The sequence below is a fragment of the Lissotriton helveticus genome, chromosome 7 (genome assembly GCF_964261635.1).
Source record: "Lissotriton helveticus chromosome 7, aLisHel1.1, whole genome shotgun sequence".
In the NCBI taxonomy this organism is placed as follows: Eukaryota; Metazoa; Chordata; class Amphibia; order Caudata; family Salamandridae; genus Lissotriton; species Lissotriton helveticus.
The window spans coordinates 677,828,104-677,849,943 of NC_136068.1; the positions used below are offsets into that span (position 1 = coordinate 677,828,104).

At 44.0% G+C, this 21,840-nt stretch overlaps 1 protein-coding gene across 6 annotated transcripts in view; it reads right to left on the bottom strand.

Annotated features, from left to right (window-relative positions):
* The window catches only part of ABLIM3 (actin binding LIM protein family member 3), a 432,795-nt gene that overhangs the window by 4,512 nt on the left and 406,443 nt on the right, over positions 1 to 21,840 (bottom strand). The window contains exons 19-21 of one of the 6 annotated variants that reach the window (XM_078652993.1): positions 17,656 to 17,714; positions 16,038 to 16,098; positions 7,485 to 7,492 (exon numbers count right to left, since the gene is read on the bottom strand). In XM_078652993.1, the coding sequence (XP_078509119.1) occupies positions 7,485 to 7,492; positions 16,038 to 16,098; positions 17,656 to 17,714 (128 nt within the window). Of the gene's footprint in view, positions 1 to 7,327; positions 7,493 to 16,037; positions 16,099 to 17,655; positions 17,715 to 21,840 lie in introns of those variants that run through there. The other 5 variants (XM_078652990.1, XM_078652989.1, XM_078652988.1 and 2 more) reach the window with 5 other exon arrangements.

Consider the following 21,840-nt stretch of genomic DNA (forward strand, 5'->3'; position numbering starts at 1 on the left):
TCAGAAAATGGAAGTTGCGATGCCTTTATACAGGAAAACAGCACTCTTAATATTTATAAAGGCCTTTTCAATTATATTTTAATCTTACTGCTCAGATGTTTTCACTAGTCGTGCATTCAGAGGTAGTTTCTCTTTCTTTTACTTACACTCTCACTTCCCTCTTTGTAGCTTTCCCCTTTCCCCCCCACCTCTCCCGCATTATTGTTTCTCTTGCCTGAGTTTCATTCGCTTTCTTCCTTTTCCTTTCCCTACATGTGTCGTGGTCATTCTTTGAATGCTAGGGCCAGTCAGGGCTGTGGGTGGATGCTCTAGTTACCATAGTGCATTTAGTTATAATTCGAGCATATGCTTTTTTTGAGAGGCCTATGCCTTGTATCATGTGATAATAAGTTAAATAAAGAGAACTAAAAAAAAAAGAAAAAGAACTGACTTCAGATACTGAAATATGGGAATGTGATTTAAACATATATATCTTTTTATGGCTACTAGAAGTGACTCCTACTCCGCTCTCGGGTTCTAAAGAAATCATCAAACTCTTCTTACAGTTTTGCTTTCAAATCCTAGGGGCCTTTGAACCAGAGGTGGCTCCACCGCAATGGCGGCGAGAAGCGTTGCCCCACAGGCTCAGAGCCAGCAGCTGAAAAATACAAGGATATTTTATTATCGATTTACTTTTCAGCTGCTGGCTGAGCCAGCGTGCGCAGGGAGGGATGGGGAAAGAGGAGTGGTTGGTGCACTTTTAAGTGTGCATGTCAGTATGGCCGGCCATATCTGGCTGGCGAAACTGACATGCACATTTAGGTTTCATCCGACCCAGCTGTATTCTATAGCTGGGTTAGAGAAACATCACAGACTCCCTGTGCCTGAGCGAGCGTTATTCCAGCCCACTCAGTCCAATCCGCAGTCCCTGGGACAGCATCCCGGACTCCCCCTCCAATCCCCGCACTGCTCTCATGCTTGAGAGCAGTGCGGGGATTGGAGGGGGAGTCCGGGATGCTGTCCCAGGGACTGCTGGGACTAGGAACAGAGGAGCGTGAGGCGGCTGGCATCAGCAGGTAAGTCTTTTATTTTTTTATATTTATTTTAAACCCCCAGCCGCGCACTCCCCTTGGCCCCCTCCGCCTACCCCACCACTCCTTATCTGTGTCGGCCAGGGCCGGATTGGCCGTAGCGGGCACCGGGCAATCCCCTGGTGCGCCGCATGGGTGGGGGCCGGTTTTGGGCCCCTGGGGGCCGTTTTGTTACGGGCCGTTTTTGCAGCATTACTGCAAAATCGGCCTTGTAACAAAATTGGCCGAAAACTGGCCCTGACATAGAGCTCGGTGGTACCCCCAATCCCCTGTGGGGGGGCAGCCGAGCAATTTGCCACAGCCGGTTGTGGTTCCCAGTCCGGCCCTGGTGTCGGCTGCCACTGCGTTTAACTTAACACAGGAAAGAGTAGCAAATACCCTCTTCAATCCTAAGAATTAGGTCTGGAAGACATCTACTTTCTTACATTGAAGATCAAGTCCTCGGGAAACAGATGAGAGATATAGTTGCTTCAGTCGGCACATACGTATGCCTAATGTGAAATATGTGAAAAATAAAGCATGGCATGTAAGCCAGTTCAAAGTGCGCTGAGTGCTCTCTAGCAGCGTCGAACTGGGACAGAAAATAGGCCTAGGCTCCCAAATAAAAGTGTTCCCATTAGTGACTTAGGTAGATAAAAAAGTGGCCCATGTTTGCAAATAAGGACAGTTTTGAACTTGTAAAGACGCGCTGTGTAAGTGTTTTACAAGGAATGGAAGTCTGCATGGATTTTAATTTGCTTCAACAACGTTTCTTTTAATATCAGGGAAATCAACAGTAGAAACCGGTCCCGCAGACCTTAACATACGCCCACAAATGACAAAAAACGGCCCACACCTGTCAGACCAGCCAGTCCGACTCTGTTCTCTAGGTCTTCTTTAGTGGAAGGTGAACGAACATTAAACACTTGGCATTTGGAGCAAAAACAATAAAACACTGTCAATGCTGGATCTCGGAAGAGGACCTATACAAGACAAGGATTGCCCAATCTGTTCAAGCTCCCAGGTTCATATGATGCTCCAAAGATGCACAGAGAACAGACGTTCATGGGATTCCTGTTTAAAAACAAGCCTTGGCAAAGGCAACCTGTCTCACCCATGGGAGCTATTGGCTTTGTTAATTTTTTTTAGCCATGTGTACAGGAGAGACATTTATGCAAAATGGCTAAAAGTAAAAAAGAAAAAAGACGAAGCAGATAGATTAAAAATTCAGAGGAATACTTTTACAATAGAGTAGGGGGCGTCTGCCAGCTTTCCCCATCCTCCAGTAACCATGAAATGCTGAGGGCCATGGAGGAGTGAATAATGCTTGCAGATCTTCATGAGCTCTGCTCCTCAAGGCAGATCACAGCTCTTCCAGCCCTCAGTTCTGAACTGAACCGTGGAAGATCAGCAAGTGGCCCAAACTATGTGGCTTGTTGCATTTTGTGGGACAGCGAGGAGTGATACCCAAGGTTCGGAGGCTTTTTATTCAAATCTATCGCAGTTTAGGATATAATGGGCCGATGGCCTCACTTCTACTACAAGGAAAGGCAACTACACATGCTGCACCCAAAGGAAGAAGTAGTGTGTGCTCCCATCATAGCCAAGGGTGGAGAACATATTTATCCCCCGACCTTCTCTAAGGACAGCGATAGGGTATGCTCCCTTCTCCTCACAATACCAAAGGGGGGTGTGACTTTTAATTTTCCAACCCTTACCAGTAGAAGGGACCGTAGTTTTATAATTACCTCCGCCTACATGTGAGATGTGGGTTTAAAAACATGATATCACTAGGAGGTGCATCTACAAGTTGCCTCGTTCCCCCACTCTGCAGGCTATGGAGAAGCGGGGTGGCTCATGGGTGCTTCCATGTTATGAATCTGGAACTGAAATCTAGGTGAGCTGTGAGGTGACCCACTGCTCCCTGGTCTGAACCATGAGGATCTAGGTACAGAAGAGGGCTCATGGTCAGCTGTGGTCTCCCCTCTTTCTCTTCAGACCACCCGATACTTCAGGCCATGGAGGAGCAGACAAGATAGGGAGGTATGCCTAGTAAGAAGTATTCCCAACATCCTTAAGCAAAGTGGTGGGTGTTGAGGAAGCCCCTCAGCCTTCGGCAAAGTGTGAGTTTGCTGGCACAAAATGACCGACCCATACTTTGGCCATGTGGGAGGTGCAGGGGTGGAAGACTAGTACAACCCCAACTTAACGCAAGGTTACAATATAACATTAACAGGCACATGCATCAAGAAAAGCTTTTGCGAGTTCTTAATTGCGAAGATTAAGGAATCACAATTAAGGACTCTTAAAAGCCTATGCATGTAGGAATCACTATTAAAACAGCAATTCCTAAACATTCCTTATTTTCGACTCGCAAATTGCGACTCGCAATTAAGGAATGCCTTCCCATTTATTCCTACGGGCCTACAGGCCCATAGGAATGAATGGGAGATTGCATGCGCAATTTGCGAGTACCAATAGGTACTCACAAATGTAGCATGTCAATTCAAGGGTGTCCTAAGGACCCTGTTGTACCCCTGAAATTGCTCTGTGCATACATGTTGCGCACACACATGCCCCAAGGGCATGTGTGTGTGTGTGTGTAACCTACAACTTTGAAAAATGCACTTTAGTGCATTTTTCTAAGTTTTTGCAAATTACCATCAAGTTAAACCTCATGGTAATTTGCGCCCCCTAATAGCGAAATCGCTATTTTAAAGTGGTTCTTGCATTGCATTAAAGGAATCACAAATTGCGATTCCTTAAATGCAATCACAATTTGAGAAACTGCAATTATTTGTGAATTCTCAAATTGTGAGTGCCTTGAAGGTATACACCCGTTACGACGCAACTTTTACTCCGCACTACCATTACAACGCGGGCATTACAACGCATGACATTACAACGCATTGCGCTGGGGGGCGCTCTAGGATAAGAGGTAAGTTTAATTTACTATCCAACACCTTCCCTAGGGTCCACGGGGACTGGAGTTAGAATAGTAAATTATACTTACCACTATCCAGCACCCCAAAGCGCTATGCGTTGTAACGGTATTCGTTGTAAATACCGCGTTGTAATGGTACGCGGAGTAAAAGTATGCGTTGTAACGTCATACATCCGCCTTGAACCTTGATGCATCGCAAATTCCCTTTTTGCATGCGCAAACGGTCGATTTTTGCGAATCGCACCGTTTGCGCTCGCAAAAATGGAGGATGCACGTGCCTGTATGCAATGGATGATGCATGTGCCTGTATGTCCCCTGCCCAAGGGTAAGGCGTAGTAAGAAAGCTCTCCGACACTACGGCAATGGAGGGGTACTTGTCCCGCTACAATCTCTTCTCAGCCATAAACCAAGGACAAAAGAGTAGAATGACACTGGGGCAAGATTAAGCTGCCCTCCCACCCTTGGGCAAGGCATGAGGGCATGGCACAGTACAACCACCTGGCCCACAGACAAGTCCGGAAAGGGAAGACATTTTGTGCCCCACATTTAGGCAAGGTGTGGGGCATGCGCATAATCCCTCCTGGTCCTAGTCCATGGATAGGATGAAGACTCTTTCTCTTTACATCTCTCCGCAACCTGCATATTAGTCCAGCAGGATCTGGATAATGTGGTGGAGCATGGCCGCACACTAATGCATCATTCACCACCGACTATCCCACTGTGCTGCATTTTATTATTTTTTCCTTTAATTTCTTATGTTCATGGACATGGGGTGAGAAGGAGCCAGTGCACAATTTCTTTTTTTTCCCCCAAAATATTATTTGTTTTTTATCCGGAGATCATGAGAAACAAATGAGGTACAAAGAGTTGGCCGTTCTCTTTACACATTCACATTTCACACCAAAGCACAGGAATGTCTACATGAAAATCCACAAAATTAAGTAAATGCGGATGATGTAAAGGCTGTTATGCCGCACAATTTTTGTAAAATCCCTGTTTTCCGAGTTTTGCTGAAAGTAGTAAACTTGCAATGGAAAACCCAAATCCAATTAAAAAGTGTCCACTTTCGATCCATTTGGTTCCTGCTACTATTTTGAATGTTATCTCCCTATGTGCAGAAAAAAATTGTTAAAAAAATAACAAAGTTAATCAGGGTAACACAACCGGATCTCATGTGGGCTGAGGTGCCAACCTTAAATGCAATGATGTGAGTCGCCAGCTTCCAAACCCTGCCTATGGCTGTGTGTGGAAGACACTCAACGCATGACAGGGCATCTGGTCTTTTCTTGTGCTCACATCTCTTTCCCTCAGAGTACACCGCAGCAAGCAACCCCACCCACCAGAACTTTGGCAGAACCCCGCCTCCACTCTCAATATCACCCCACCAAATAACGGGTACACCCTTTGACCATGCAAAGTAGGTGCTGGTCAAATTCCAATACGGCACCTGAGTGTGCCTTGGGCACAGTAGCAGCTCATCCCCTGCCAAAGTGGTGGGGCCGGCCAGAGGAGAAAGATGGAGAAGATGGGAAAATAAAATAACTTACCTGATTGCCGCCGTCCACTGCATCCCGCTCTTCCGTCGTCTGGGCACAGGCTCCCAGAATGCACTGCAGCCAATCCTGAAGCTGCATGAAAACAGTCAGGTTTGACCTGAGCGCTGGGACTGTGTGCTCCCAGGCAGACGGGGAGCCTGAGCCTGCTTTCTCCTGCCCCAGCTAGGCAGCTGGGCAGGGCCGGACTGGGAACCAAAACCGGCCCTGGCAAAGTGCTCAGCCGGCCCTTCCTCCCCACTCGGGGTGGTTGGAGGTGCCGCCGAGCGCTTTGCTAGGACCGGTTTTCGGCCGCTTTTGTTGCAGGGCCGATAATCGGCCCTGTAACAAAATCGGCCCCCAGGGGCCCAAAACCGGCCCCCACCCTTGCGGCGCACCGGGGGATTGCCCGGTGCCCGCTATGGCCAGTCCGGGCCTGCAGCTGGGGCTGGAGAAAGCTTCACTGCGCATGAGGGTTTGGCCGGCCTGCGACGGCTGGCCAAACCCTGATGCGGAGAGAAGGCAGTGCACTACCACAGCGTCATCCCCCTGGACCCACCCGCAAGGCTCGTCAGAGTCCTAGGGGCGGGTCCAGAGGGATTAAAATAAAATGATAATAAAACAGGTTTTATATCATTTTATTTGCGGTTGGTGCCAGGGGTGAGGAGCTCCTCCGCCCTAGTGGTGGAGCTGCTGCTGCTTGGGCAGATGACATGGCCTTTGGCTGCATCGAGCATGCCCCAGTAGACCATGTTCTTCCATAAAAGGTTAAGATGCCTTTGGTATCACCCTTTGCTAAATAAGAACAGAGATCTATTTACCAGAGGTGGACTGGTTCCGCAAATGAAGGTAATTCTTGACACACCAGGTTCTTTGTAGGCCCAGAAGAACTGAGGCAGAGTCAGTAACATGTCAAGCGCGTGGCTCTGTCCAGCCCACCAGGCTTGCAGGGCCCTACATGTTGGAAACCTTTCTGATAAGCCAGTCCACATCTATGCACTGCAGCTAGATCCAGCAGCGTAACGCAAAATGATAGGGCCCCCCTTTGGAATGTGATGAGGGGCCAATGAGTCTCCCATATCTCATAGATATTCATTGGCCTTGGGCTGAATGGAGGTCCCTTGAAGGGTTGGTGGGCGCACTGTGGAGCAGGGGCCTGGTTACGCCCCTGGCTAGAGCAGATAAAATGAAATAATAGCAAAAGACAGTATAGACATTACATTAAGTCATAAGTCGTCGTCTAAAAGATAAAAGTGTAGGTTGGCTGTCACATCTCATGGTGTCTCATTCTATGTTTCGGATTACAACTGAACTGCCAACTAGAAGCAGGTTATGAGAGGAACACCCAGAATTTAAACCACAGTGCCCCCCAAAATCTGAAACTCTCTTTACCTTATAACTGATAAGGTAAATTCTGAGAGGATATTCACAAAATTAATTGATCATTTCTAATTTTGAATGGCCATATGCGCTTATAAATATTTGCAGACTCTCATTGCAGTTTTATCTAGAATTAAAAAAAAGCAATAGGAACTCAAAATTGTCAGGAACCTTCCATCTCATGCAGGGTGTAGTGCAAGGCAGAGAGGCTGGAAACAAGCATTGGTCATTCACTTCAATACGGATTCTGATCGAGCAAACCAGTTGCTCAATGACTTCTGCATTTCAATTTCTTTGCTCATAAATAGCAGAAGGAGGGATTCATTGGTCCTTTAGAGAATCACCACTAGTATTAGCTCACCTTGGTATCATCTGCAATGACCAAGGAACTTGGGCTGGTATATTGTCAAAGTGTGTAAATCATATGGTTTACGCCATCAAGTAAAACCCTGACCCTATCATCAATTTACAACCTTATTGACGGACTGGGATTCAAGGCTCCAGCATCCATCTCATTCACTATACTCAGCATGAAGAAGGGGGTCGGCGCCTGCTCCCGGAACCAGTGAAGCCTCTTACCTTGTACTCTGCAAAGACAAATCAAGACAAGGAGGGAAAGATCAGTTCAGTCACTGCCCCAAATCACACAGACGAGTTTATCAATTCTAGCTCAAACCTTTCCTGAAAAGTGAACATATCAACTCCGATGCCATGCAGCAAAGAGAGAAAACAAGCCCCTTACTGAACACACGAGAGACCACAAGAAAACCTTAACAACAACTACAAAAGGGAGAAATTCACTTTTACCTTTTTGTTTGCAGGGCAAAGGAAACCAGATCATGTCATGTTAGATAGCACAGGACAGAATGATGGGTGAATTTTTAACAGCAGTTACCTGGATTCAATAAATGCAGTGTTGTCTTCTGTTTAATAAGGGATCTGAACAAGCAGTGGATGAACTCTGGGAGATCTACACTTCCTGTGATGGACGGTCTAGGGGGCCAGCAACAGTAGTGTTTAACCCCCTGGAGATTTACATAACTGTGAAAGGTTATATTGGGGCTCTGCAATATCTGTGAGTTGGTTCGTAGAGATCGACAAATCCAATGAGGGGTGTTTTTTAGGATCTGCACTATAAGTGATGGGTTTCCACTCATTGAGATGGGTGATCTTGGGGTTGTGCAGGTCCAGATCTCTCACAGATGTGCAGTTCCTCTGATGGCTGTTCCTAGATCCATACACTTCTAATGAAGGACTCTGACTGGGGTTCATTAACACAGGACCTTTCCAGTGGCTGAAGTTTGGGTGGCATTTTGTCTCTGTGGATCTGACCTCTCCCAGGACACTGACCAGGCCCGGAAACCAGTTTTTCCTACAGTGGATGTCTTCAGTGAACATTACACTGCAGCAGTGGGAGCTCATGGCTCTGTGGACTCCCACCATGCAGTGCACTTGTAATTAGGCCTGGGCAGAATTTCGATCACGCCAGAGAAATTGGAGTAATTTCGGTAACTCCATGTTACTCTTTGATGTGGAATTACCGATAATTATGCAATTACTCCTCCTCGTGTAACTAAAAGTCATTTTGGCATACAAATCCTACAGAGAGAGCACATTTGGCGAGCACGAGTGACTGCTCATGGGCGCTATGCATATTCTGCTGCAACTGGCGCGGTTTCTTAACACAAAATTCATCCTCACGTCTGAACGTGAGAGTGCCTTTTGTGCTTCTTAACACAAAATTCATCCTCACGTTTGACCGTGAGGCTGCCTTTTGTGCTAAGAAGATAGCACTAAATGCCAGAAGTAAGTTGGGGAAAATCCTATTCCAAGAGCACGTTTAGTGAACGTGAGCAGCTGCTAGCACTCGCTCTTTGTGTACTGTTTCAGTTAACCCCTTCGACGCTGATGACGAGCTGGGCTCGTCATGAGGTAGCCTCCTCGCACGCTCATGACGAGCCCAGCTCGTCATGAAACATGGGAATGAGTAAATCTCAGCGTACGGGCGGAATTCCGCCCGCACGCATGCGGTTAAAAGTATTTCTGAGAGCAAAATGCACCCCGTGTCACGAGGGGGCATTTTTATGCTAAGAAACAGCATTATATGCTGAATTATTCTTTTTGTATAATTCAAGCATAATTTTGTGTAATTCTTAGGTAATTCTGGGTGATTACCCTACATGGAATTACACAAGTTATGCCCACTCCTACTTTTATTCTTTCCGAAGTCGGCAATGGGTGTTGTTTTTATGTCCCCTCTATAGAGGGAGCGTCCATGGAGATGTAACCCTTGAGCAGGAGGTTCTCTTGACATTTCCAAAGTTCTGAAAGAGGGGTGGTCTTGGGAACCTGACCCACCACTTCAACAATGAATGGCACTCCTCAACAGAGGAGCTTGTGGAAATACTCATGGCCGGACTTGGCGGCGGGTACTCCATCACAAATGTGACAGATATCCCGTCTGTGTTCTTAAAAGTTCATTATATCCTACTATATATGTAAATAAGGCAGGTGGGATATCCATATTGTTTGTGATGGATCCCCCGCCCACCAAGCTCTAAATCAGGACCTAAACCTCCAACAATGGCAGATCTTTCTGCCTCTCCAGGAGGGGATACTCTTAGCAGAGGTAAGTTTTAAGAAGTGTCACACTAGAGCTGGGTGGCTCTCTGGTATCTTAACCCTGCTTCAGAGGGCAATATTAGGAGTGCGAATCTTCCAGGACTGGGTCTCTTGGTAATGTTAATCTTTTGTTAGAGAGTCGCTTATATGAATAGCAAACCTCTAATAAAAGTATATATAAAAGAGGATGCAATTTCCCTATTAATGCTAAAGAATGGATACCAACCCTACAACAGATGGTGCTGTCAGGAATGCTGTCCATCCAGGATAGGAATGCAGAAGCCTACTGACTCTCTAAGTATAGGGCAAGAATGCTAATGCTCTAAGAATGTGCACTCAATGATGCTGTCCCTTGAATTTCATGCTGCTCTTTGGACGCTTATACTAATGCAGAGGGTAATATTAGGTATGCCCAGGGCCGGTGGAATTATGTGATTGGGCGACCAGGCGATGTTTGCATTATTGTAGATTTGCCGCATTTGACATATAATCTATCACCTGCTGTAGAATCTACATATTTTAACAACAAAAGACCATTTGTTTCTAGCTCAAATGGTTCAAAAGTTAGTAAAAACGTAGCAACACGTGCTGCAGCTCAGTGGCAGGCCATTTGCAAAGGTTGACTGAGCACCTTTATTTAACTTATTGCTATATTTGGATGTCAAACTGGTACCAATGAGGTACAACTAATGCCCAGACACTGTTAACAAGCATAACAATGACAATATAAGGTAGTAATTCTATCACAAAATATGCTGCACACATGCTGCATAATTTGCCACTTCCTGCCATATCATTTACCCAACCCTACCACAAAATGTGACCTTCCCAAACCGCATAATTCCAGTGGCCCTGGGTATGCCACCCTGCAGTAGTGGACCTACATACATGCTATCCTGCTAACACAGTGGTCGTCAAGCTTTGTAATGTCGCGTCCCACTCATGCAAAAAATATTTCCTCAGGGGCCACAATAGCAAACATTTTGTTTTCACAATAGTACTATATAAAATTAGCAGCTCTAAATATATTTAACAATTTAAGCATTACAGTTATGTTTAGGCAAATATGTGATTGCCAACGTACTATGGGCATTCTGGTCTCCCTAATGTGTACACAGTGTGACCTTTATTAGAAAGGGGCATGTAGTTTGAGGGTTATTTGCACTTCCAGTGAAATCTCACAAGTAGACAAACTCCTTGTAAATAGGTGCGCGTGATTTATACATGAACCACAATGGGATTCTTCACATTTGTAGAATATCTTTTATTGTTCAATATTCCTTTGTATTACGTTCATTGTTTCTGAATAAACTTCGATTATTTCATTTCATAATCATGTGATTCCAAATGTCAAAAATGAAATTACATCATGTTGTTCACAATCTTCATACCCAATGCATTTCGGGTCATAAACAAATTGACCCTTCGTCAGGGGTCTGAAACGAAATGAAAACAGGACCATTAAGTTCATTGTTCTGTTTTTCTCATCAGTTCCCTCTAATCTGCATTCAACATAAAACATTAATGGAAATGACGGTTTTCAAACGAAGTCGCTACACAAAATGAATCTAGCCCGTGTGTAGACATGGCTCAATACACTCTGCTAACTAAATGGAACTACGAATCATATGCAGTGTACAATTCAACAACCTAACTTCCCCATAACCGCTTAATGTATCACACTGTGGCTAACAGTTATCACAAAACAGAAGTCTACATGCTTAACAAAACGCGCTCACGCTTATCACGCTGCTAACTGCGCAGTGCTTACGTTTGGGATCAGCCGATCTCCTTCAGTAATGGTGAACGCTCGAATGGTGTAGTTTACCGCGCCCTGTTCAACTGAATGTTAAAACGAGGCTGCATAAACATGTGACTAGGGAATGACCAATCGCCAGTGTCTGACTTCAAAATACCTTAATCACGTGTCGGGGGAGTCGGTGCGCTGTTGTTTGTCATTTACGCTGCAGTTAAATAAAGATACATTTGTATGTACAAGTGTTACTTACAAAATAAAAAATGAAATCGCACACTAAAACGGTATTTCGGCACAAATTACATCCAATCTGAAAACTAGATACGATCCATACATATTATCAGAAATTCTTGTTCATAATACAAGACCCACAATGCCTTAAACTCACAGTGTTATTTTAGATTCACATTATAAAAAACATGAGTGTTCAATACGGTCATTGAGCCCGGATGGGAGCTCAGTCTGTAATTTTTTGATCCAGAAAAACTCTTTCTTCAACCTTTGTTTAGTGGGATCCTGGTCACTGCGTATGGAGAGCTTTTCCAGAACTACAAACCTCAATTGAGAAATTTGGTGTTTATGTTCTGCCCAATGTGTGGCAATGGGTGATTTGGCATTCTGTAGACGAATGTTACTTTTATGTTCTGTTATTCGAATTTTTACTTTCCTTTCGGTTTGGCCAACATACGCTCTGCCACATGGACACTTAATCATATATATACAGTTTGTAGTATCACATGTACTCGTATGTTTCAATGGAATGGAAAATCCTTTCGTGGGGTGTGAAATTGAAGTACATTCAATGACATTTCCACAGTGTATACAATTGTGGCATTTAAGCATCCCTCGATATTGTGTGACGATTGCCTTGGTGCTGCTTAATATTTCTTTCAGGTTTTTTGATCGTTGAAAAGCATATGTAACTCTCTCATTATACAATCCAGTGAGATCAGGTTCTAGCTGGATTAATTTCCAATGTTTGTTGATTATTGATTTAATTCTAGAAGCATCACTTGAATATTTCAAAACACACACAGTTTTCTTATTCGATGTTTTAGTTTTGGATTCAAGCAGTTTCACTCGAGACTGATTCGCAACTGTCTTTAATGCTGTGTCCAGCACATCTTTAGGATATCCTCTTGCATGATATTTTTCGGTTTGAGTTTTCAAGGCATCTCTGCGATCATTCTCATTGGAAGTTATTCGTTTTATCCTAATGAATTGGGATGTCGGCAAGTGTTTTTTAAGGGAATCCGGATGAAAACTTTGGAACAATAAAGCTGAATTCTTATCGGTGGGTTTGGTGAAGACTCTAGTGGTGATTTGATTCTCATGAATATTGATCTGTACATCAAGGAATGATATGGTCTTTGCATCGATCATGTGGGTAAATTGAATCCTTGGATTACGAGTGTTCAAATCACTGATATTCTGTTCCAATAGTTGAGGGGTACCTTTCCAGATTATAAATAAATCATCAATGTACCTTCTGTACATTATCAAACCTTCAATCCATGAAGTGTCCTCAAGTATGTAGTCTGTTTCAAATTTATTAAAAAAAAAAAAAAAAAAAAAAAAAAAAATTCATAAGAGCCTCACCAACCCTCCATTTAGACCCATAGTCTCAGCGTGTGGATCTATTTCAGAACCAATTGGCAATTTCATAGATACTTTTTTGCAACCGATTGTACAAGGTTTCAGCACATATCTGAAAGACACTACTGCATTTTTGAACCTCTTGGAGAAAATTGTATTGGAGAAAGATCAATCCTATTTGCTATGCACTATTGATGTCACGGCACTATACACCTCAATCCCCCACAACGAAGGGATAGAAGCGTTAGAATGGGTTCTACTAAAAAGTTCTCTTGAAGATCACCAAAAAATGTTGATTTTAGAACTGATGCAATTTTCGTTGTACAGTAGTTATTTTGAATGGGACGGTAAATTCTACAACCAGAGCAGCGGGACATCAATGGGATTTGGGGGTGCCCCCTCGTATGCAAATATTGGTTTGATAATGTACAGAAGGTACATTGATGATTTATTTATAATCTGGAAAGGTACCCCTCAACTATTGGAACAGAATATCAGTGATTTGAACACTCGTAATCCAAGGATTCAATTTACCCACATGATCGATGCAAAGACCATATCATTCCTTGATGTACAGATCAATATTCATGAGAATCAAATCACCACTAGAGTCTTCACCAAACCCACCGATAAGAATTCAGCTTTATTGTTCCAAAGTTTTCATCCGGATTCCCTTAAAAAACACTTGCCGACATCCCAATTCATTAGGATAAAACGAATAACTTCCAATGAGAATGATCTCAGAGATGCCTTGAAAACTCAAACCGAAAAATATCATGCAAGAGGATATCCTAAAGATGTGCTGGACACAGCATTAAAGACAGTTGCGAATCAGTCTCGAGTGAAACTGCTTGAATCCAAAACTAAAACATCGAATAAGAAAACTGTGTGTGTTTTGAAATATTCAAGTGATGCTTCTAGAATTAAATCAATAATCAACAAACATTGGAAATTAATCCAGCTAGAACCTGATCTCACTGGATTGTATAATGAGAGAGTTACATATGCTTTTCAACGATCAAAAAACCTGAAAGAAATATTAAGCAGCACCAAGGCAATCGTCACACAATATCGAGGGATGCTTAAATGCCACAATTGTATACACTGTGGAAATGTCATTGAATGTACTTCAATTTCACACCCCACGAAAGGATTTTCCATTCCATTGAAACATACGAGTACATGTGATACTACAAACTGTATATATATGATTAAGTGTCCATGTGGCAGAGCGTATGTTGGCCAAACCGAAAGGAAAGTAAAAATTCGAATAACAGAACATAAAAGTAACATTCGTCTACAGAATGCCAAATCACCCATTGCCACACATTGGGCAGAACATAAACACCAAATTTCTCAATTGAGGTTTGTAGTTCTGGAAAAGCTCTCCATACGCAGTGACCAGGATCCCACTAAACAAAGGTTGAAGAAAGAGTTTTTCTGGATCAAAAAATTACAGACTGAGCTCCCATCCGGGCTCAATGACCGTATTGAACACTCATGTTTTTTATAATGTGAATCTAAAATAACACTGTGAGTTTAAGGCATTGTGGGTCTTGTATTATGAACAAGAATTTCTGATAATATGTATGGATCGTATCTAGTTTTCAGATTGGATGTAATTTGTGCCGAAATACCGTTTTAGTGTGCGATTTCATTTTTTATTTTGTAAGTAACACTTGTACATACAAATGTATCTTTATTTAACTGCAGCGTAAATGACAAACAACAGCGCACCGACTCCCCCGACACGTGATTAAGGTATTTTGAAGTCAGACACTGGCGATTGGTCATTCCCTAGTCACATGTTTATGCAGCCTCGTTTTAACATTCAGTTGAACAGGGCGCGGTAAACTACACCATTCGAGCGTTCACCATTACTGAAGGAGATCGGCTGATCCCAAACGTAAGCACTGCGCAGTTAGCAGCGTGATAAGCGTGAGCGCGTTTTGTTAAGCATGTAGACTTCTGTTTTGTGATAACTGTTAGCCACAGTGTGATACATTAAGCGGTTATGGGGAAGTTAGGTTGTTGAATTGTACACTGCATATGATTCGTAGTTCCATTTAGTTAGCAGAGTGTATTGAGCCATGTCTACACACGGGCTAGATTCATTTTGTGTAGCGACTTCGTTTGAAAACCGTCATTTCCATTAATGTTTTATGTTGAATGCAGATTAGAGGGAACTGATGAGAAAAACAGAACAATGAACTTAATGGTCCTGTTTTCATTTCGTTTCAGACCCCTGACGAAGGGTCAATTTGTTTATGACCCGAAATGCATTGGGTATGAAGATTGTGAACAACATGATGTAATTTCATTTTTGACATTTGGAATCACATGATTATGAAATGAAATAATCGAAGTTTATTCAGAAACAATAAACGTAATACAAAGGAATATTGAACAATAAAAGATATTCTACAAATGTGAAGAATCCCATTGTGGTTCATGTATAAATCACGCGCACCTATTTACAAGGAGTTTGTCTACTTGTGAGATTTCACTGTTATTGAAGGCGCGGAAGGACGCCGCGCGACATAGGTGGCGCCAACCCAAAAAGAGAAACCATACATTGAATGTATTAAGCGAGTGCAAAGGGATAATACTTATTCAGTTATTTGCACTTCCCACACCCAGGGCCGGACTGGGACCCGAAATCGGCCCTGGCAAAGTGCTCAGCCGGCCCCCCCTCTACCCTGGGGGTGCGACCGCACTCTTTGCCAGGGCCGTTTTTCGGCCGATTTTGTTACAGGGCCGTTTTTTCAGCTATGCGGCAAAAAAAGGCCCTGTAACAAAAACGGCCCCCAGGGGCCAAAAACCGGCCCCCACCTATGCGGCCGACCGGGGGATTGCCCGGTGCCTGCAACGGCCAGTCCGGGCCTGCCCACACCCTGGCACAGTACAGAGCGTGCCAATGCCACTCTATTTGTCTCCACTAAAAATACAGCACTGTTTTCAGCATGATGCTCCACTTGGCCAGTGCCTGGTGCCCCCACTGAGATCCATTCAGCCTCCCGGGGAGGCGGGGGGGTCTACCTACCAGTTTGAAGAGCTTTGCTCTAACAGGCTTGGGGTGTGGTGCTTTGAGGACTACCAACCCCCCAGCACAGCATATTAGCCCCAGATGGATACGAACTGCCCACATTGAGTCTTACCTCGCATTCCCCAGTTGACTGCATTCGTGCTGTCGTAGTGGAATAGTTCTGCACTCGGATGCTGCCGGAAAAAGCACAACATAGAATGAAGATCATGGCAGAGGTTTCCCTAGACAAAATCTCTGAGAGAAGTCTCTTCCCCTAAACCAGCAACCCCTTTAAATCTTCTTCAATGTGCAGTTCGAGCAAGAGACATCACCACCTCCTCTGACTGCCTTCCCTCTGAAGTCTGACTATCAGTCACGGCCGGCAGTGGGAGTAAATGCAGGGCGGTGACGTGGGGAGGGGGAGGGGCAGGATTTATTTATTTATTTGATGCTATTTATAAAGCGCATACAATTACCCTTAGGCGTCTCGGCGCTGAAATTGCATTTAGGTTTCACCCTGGAGCGGTAATACGGAATACAATCACTGATTGAACAACCAAGTCTTCAGTTTTTTTCTGAACTGAAGAAGAGTGGGACTTGTTCTTATGTGAATGGGCAGAGTGTTCCAGAGTCTAGGGGCCGCAGTTGAGAAGCGGCGATCTCCCCAGGAAGCTGTACGACTGCGTTGTATCACCAGTTGACCTAGAGAGGTAGATCTGAGCATTCTTGGGGGATTATACGGGATCAATTGCTCTCTAAGAAATCTGGGTCCTAGTTTCTGGAGCGATTTAAAGAGGTAGGTGGGAGGTAGTAATGTATGGAATACAGAGTTTTATAGGTAAGTAAACATATAAATATATAAAACGAATTTCGTTGCGCGCACTGCATCGCATTTTCGGATACAGTGTACTCAACGATATTAGTTTTATTTATTTAAATGTTTACTTACCTGTAAAACTCTGTAATCCATACATTACTACCCCCCATCCTGCCCCTCCCCCTCCCCACGTCACCGCCCTGCATTTACTCCCACTGCCGGCCGCAGCTGCTGGCTATACTGACATATTCTATTTTGCCAACAGGTTGGCGTTTGTGAAAGTCACGCAGGACTTTGGCTGACTCAAATCTTGTTAGGGCTGGTGTCTTATGAGAAGTAAAATGTCGCTACCCCCTCATGCGGCAATGGAGCCATATTTGATTAATATAGCAAGTTACATCGCATGCTATTACATCGCATTCCTTTGCAACGCAGTCGTTACAACGACTGTGTTGGTAGAACACGATACCTTTACAACGCAAGTCATTAGATCGACTTGCTGTAAGGGCGGCCCTGGACTTAGGAATAGTATAATTTACTATTCCAACTCCAGCCTGCGCAACAGTAGGGAAGGTGTTGGAATAGTAAATTCTACTGTTCTTTAGGTTTGAGCGCCCCCTACAGGAAGTCAATCTAATGACTTGCGTTGTAAAGGCATTGCGTTCTAACGATTCGGTCGTTGTAACGACCACGTTGTAGAGGAACTGCTATGTAACGACTGTGTTGTAAACGCAGCCTCCCATATTTGAAACTTCCTTACTTGATTGTGCCCTTGGGAGATGCTTAGTGGTGTCTCGAAGGAGTACTGCCCTAGATCCTATTTCGAAACTACCCAATTTCTCTGTTGCCCACCCCGCCTGACTAGTTAAGCAGCAATCACATACAGACACACCCACTCTGACACCACCAACACACGGGCCCCTGTAACTCTTACCCTATGAAGCCCATTCCGCCGGTAGGCTGGGAGAGAAGCCGACTTAGAAATCAGGGGATCTGAAACAAGATTTAAAACAAATTCTCAATTAATTAACTTGATAAGCGGCCAGAGAAAGCAAAGATTAATCGTTCTGTGATATGGTGCAGGGCAATCACTACCTGCATCACTTCCACCGCATTACACCTTTGAGGGAGAGCAGAGCTGCTCTTCTGCATTGGCTTAAGACTGGAAACTTTGACTAGGCAAATGTCTACTTGTTAAAAATTGACCTTCTTTACAAGTGGTTCCATGGAGTTTATGAGTGGGGTACTGCCCCGAATGGTGTAACACGCTCTGTTATTGGTCAAGTGCCGGCTCCTGAATACTAAAGCCATGAAGCTCTGAATAAGGGAGCGTTAGGAGTAGTCCACAAGAGTGTAGCAGTAGGACTCCTGACTACTGGTGCATTGTGAGTAATGATCCTGAATAGTGCAGTATTGGGAGCTTTGGAGATTGGTGCATTGTGGGTAATGATCCTGAATGGTGCAGTATTGGGAGCTTTGGAGATTGGTGCATTGTGGGTAATGATCCTGAATGGTGCAGTATTGGGAGCTTTGAAAAGTGGTGCATTGTGGGTAATGATCCTGAATAGTGCAGTATTGGGAGCTTTGGAGATTGGTGCATTGTGGGTAATGATCCTGAATGGTGCAGCATTGGGAGCTTTGAAGAGTGGTGCATTGTGGGTAATGATCCTGAATGGTGCAGTATTGGGAGCTTTGCAGATTGGTGCATTGCGGGTAATGATCCTGAATGGTGCAATAGTGCAGCATTGGGAGCTTTGAAGAGTGGTGCATTGTGGGTAATGATCCTGAATGGTGCAGTATTGGGAGCTTTGAAGATTGGTGCATTGTGTAATGATCCTTAATGGTGCAGTATTGGGAGCTTTGAAGATTGGTGCATTGTGTGTAATGATCCTGAATAGTGCAGTATTGGGAGCTTTGAAGAGTGGTGCATTGTGGGTAATGATCCTGAATAGTGCAGCATTGGGAGCTTTGAAGAGTGGTGCATTGTGGGTAATGATCCTGAATGGTGCAGTATTGGGAGCTTTGAATATTGGAGCTTTGAAGAGTGATGCATTGTGGGTAATGATCCTAAATGGTGCAGTATTTGGAGCTCTGAAGATTGGTGCATTGTGTGTAATGATCCCTAATGGTGCAGTATTACGAGCTTTGGACAGTGGTGCATTGTGAGCAATGATCCTGAATAGTGCAGTATTGGGGCTTTGAAGATTGGTGCATTGTGTGTAATGCTCCTGAACAGTGCAGTATTGGGGGCTTTGAAGATTAATGCATTGTGTGCAATGCTCCTGAATAGTGCAGTATTGGGGGCTTTGAAGATTAATGCATTGTGTGCAATGCTCCTGAATAGTGCAGTATTGGGGGCTTTGAAGATTGGTGCATTGTGTGTAATGCTCCTGAACGGTGCAGTATTGGGGCCTGTGAAGATTGGTGCATTGTGTGTAATGATCCTGAACAGTGCAGTATTGGGAGCTTTGAAGATTGGTGCATTGTGTGTAATGTTCCTGAATGGTGCAGTACTGGGAGCTTTGAAGAGTGGTGCATTGTGTGTAATGATCCTGAACGGTGCAGTATTGGAGGCTTTAAAGATTGGTGCATTGTGTGTAATGATCCTGAACGGTGCAGTATTAGAAGATTTGAAGAATGGTGCATTGTGTGTAATGATCCTGAACGGTGCAGTATTGGAAGATTTGAAGAGTGGTGCATTGTGTGTAATGAACCTGAACGGTGCAGTATTGGTGGCTTTGAAGAGCGGTGCATTGTGTGTAATGACTCTGAACGGTGCAGTATTGGGAGCTTTAAAGATTGGTGCATTGTGTGTAATGATCCTGAACGGTGCAGTATTGGGAGCTTTGAAGAGTGGTGCATTGTGTGTAATGATCCTGAATGGTGCAGAATTGGGGGCTTTGAAGAGTGGTGCATTGTGTGTAATGATCCTGAACGGTGCAGTATTGGAAGATTTGTAGAGTGGTGCATTGTGTGTAATGAACCTGAACGGTGCAGTATTGGTGGCTTTGAAGAGTGGTGCATTGTGTGTAATGATCCTGAACGGTGCAGTATTAGAAGATTTGAAGAGTGGTGCATTGTGTGCAATGCTCCTGAATAGTGCAGTATTGGGGGCTTTGAAGATTGGTGCATTGTGTGTAATGCTCCTGAACGGTGCAGTATTGGGGGCTGTGAAGATTGGTGCATTGTGTGTAATGATCCTGAACAGTGCAGTATTGGGAGCTTTGAAGATTGGTGCATTGTGTGTAATGTTCCTGAACGGTGCAGTACTGGGAGCTTTGAAGAGTGGTGCATTGTGTGTAATGATCCTGAACGGTGCAGTATTGGAGGCTTTAAAGATTGGTGCATTGTGTGTAATGATCCTGAACGGTGCAGTATTAGAAGATTTGAAGAGTGGTGCATTGTGTGTAATGATCCTGAACGGTGCAGTATTGGAAGATTTGAAGAGTGGTGCATTGTGTGTAATGATCCTGAACGGTGCAGTATTGGAAGATTTGAAGAGTGGTGCATTGTGTGTAATGAACCTGAACGGTGCAGTATTGGTGGCTTTGAAGAGCGGTGCATTGTGTGTAATGACCCTGAACGGTGCAGTATTGGGAGCTTTAAAGATTGGTGCATTGTGTGTAATGATCCTGAACGGTGCAGTATTGGGGGGTTTGAAGAGTGGTGCATTGTGTGTAATGCTCCTGAATGGTGCAGTATTGGGGGTTTTGAAGAGTGGTGCATAGTGTGTAATGATCCTGAACGGTGCAGTATTGGGAGCTTTGAAGATTGGTGCACTGTGTGTAAAGATCCTAAACGGTGCAGTATTGGGAGCTTTGAAGAGTGGTGCATTGTGAGTCCACATGAGAAGTTTTTGGAGCCCTGATCATTGGTGCATGTAGTGTTAATGAAATGACCCTTGCGAGCCTTGAATAGTGGTTTGCCGAGTTCTAGACAGTGGAATGTTCGATGCTCTGAATCTCTTGAATTTATACATACAATGTTTGCACACAAAAATTAGAACTTTTTGAGCATTAACGTACTGAGTATTAGCAGCATTAACAATTAATGTTGACATCCAGAAATATTGGAATGGTGGCCTCATTAATACTGGAATGTTCAACATGATGAATAGTGGAATGTGGGTTGCTGAATAATCTGTAGGATACTGCTCAGCATAAATAGTGGATGTTGGTATTCACAATAGTTGGGTGTTTTCTGTCATACATAGAGGAATGCTGCCTTTTTTTAAAAATGGAATGTTAGGAGTAATGAACATTTAAATGTTGGCTGTAATGCTTTGTGGAATATTGACTCTCGAAAAACAGTGGAACATTGGGTGTGATGAATAATGGCATATTGGCTTTCGCAAACAGTGGAACGGCCATCTTGAAAAGTGGGATATTTGCTTTCATAATCAGGGAAACAATGGATGTTGTGAATGGGAGAACGTTGACAGTCATGAAAAGTAGGATATTGGCACTTTCAAATAGTGTCACATTGTATTTCATGACTAGTGGATATTGGCTATCATAAGCCATCGAATCTTGGCCGTCATGAATAGTGGTATATTGGGTGCCGTAAACAGTGGAATGTTGGCCTTCGTCAATAGTGGGATATTGGCTGCCGTAAACAGTGGAATGTTACTGCCTTCGTCAATAGTGGGACATTGGCTGCCGTAAACAGTAGAATGTTACGGCCTTCGTCAATAGTGGGATATTGGTTCTCATAAACAGTGGAACGTTGGCAGTTTTGAATTCTAGAATGGTGTTCACCATAAATAGTGAGATATTGGTGAATAAGGTCATTAACACAGGAATGTCGTTCGCCTTAAAAGCAAATAGTAGCATGTGGTTCAATGTGGAAAAGTGTCATTTTGACTCACAGAACTGTGGCCTCAACAGTGTAGCGTTTACGCTCTACTATGGTGACCCTCTAGTGCACATAACTCCTTTTGTGCTCCCTCCCTCTTCATACCGCCTACACACCTCGACACAGAGGTTCAAGATAATTCCTCGTCAACTTAAACAAACACGGCCTTCCATTTGCGCAAGGAGTCTGTTTTGCCAGCGATATGGCCCGCCCACCCGGAGTCCTGCAGAGGTGCTGACCGCACTCCAGACTCTGTCTCGGTAAA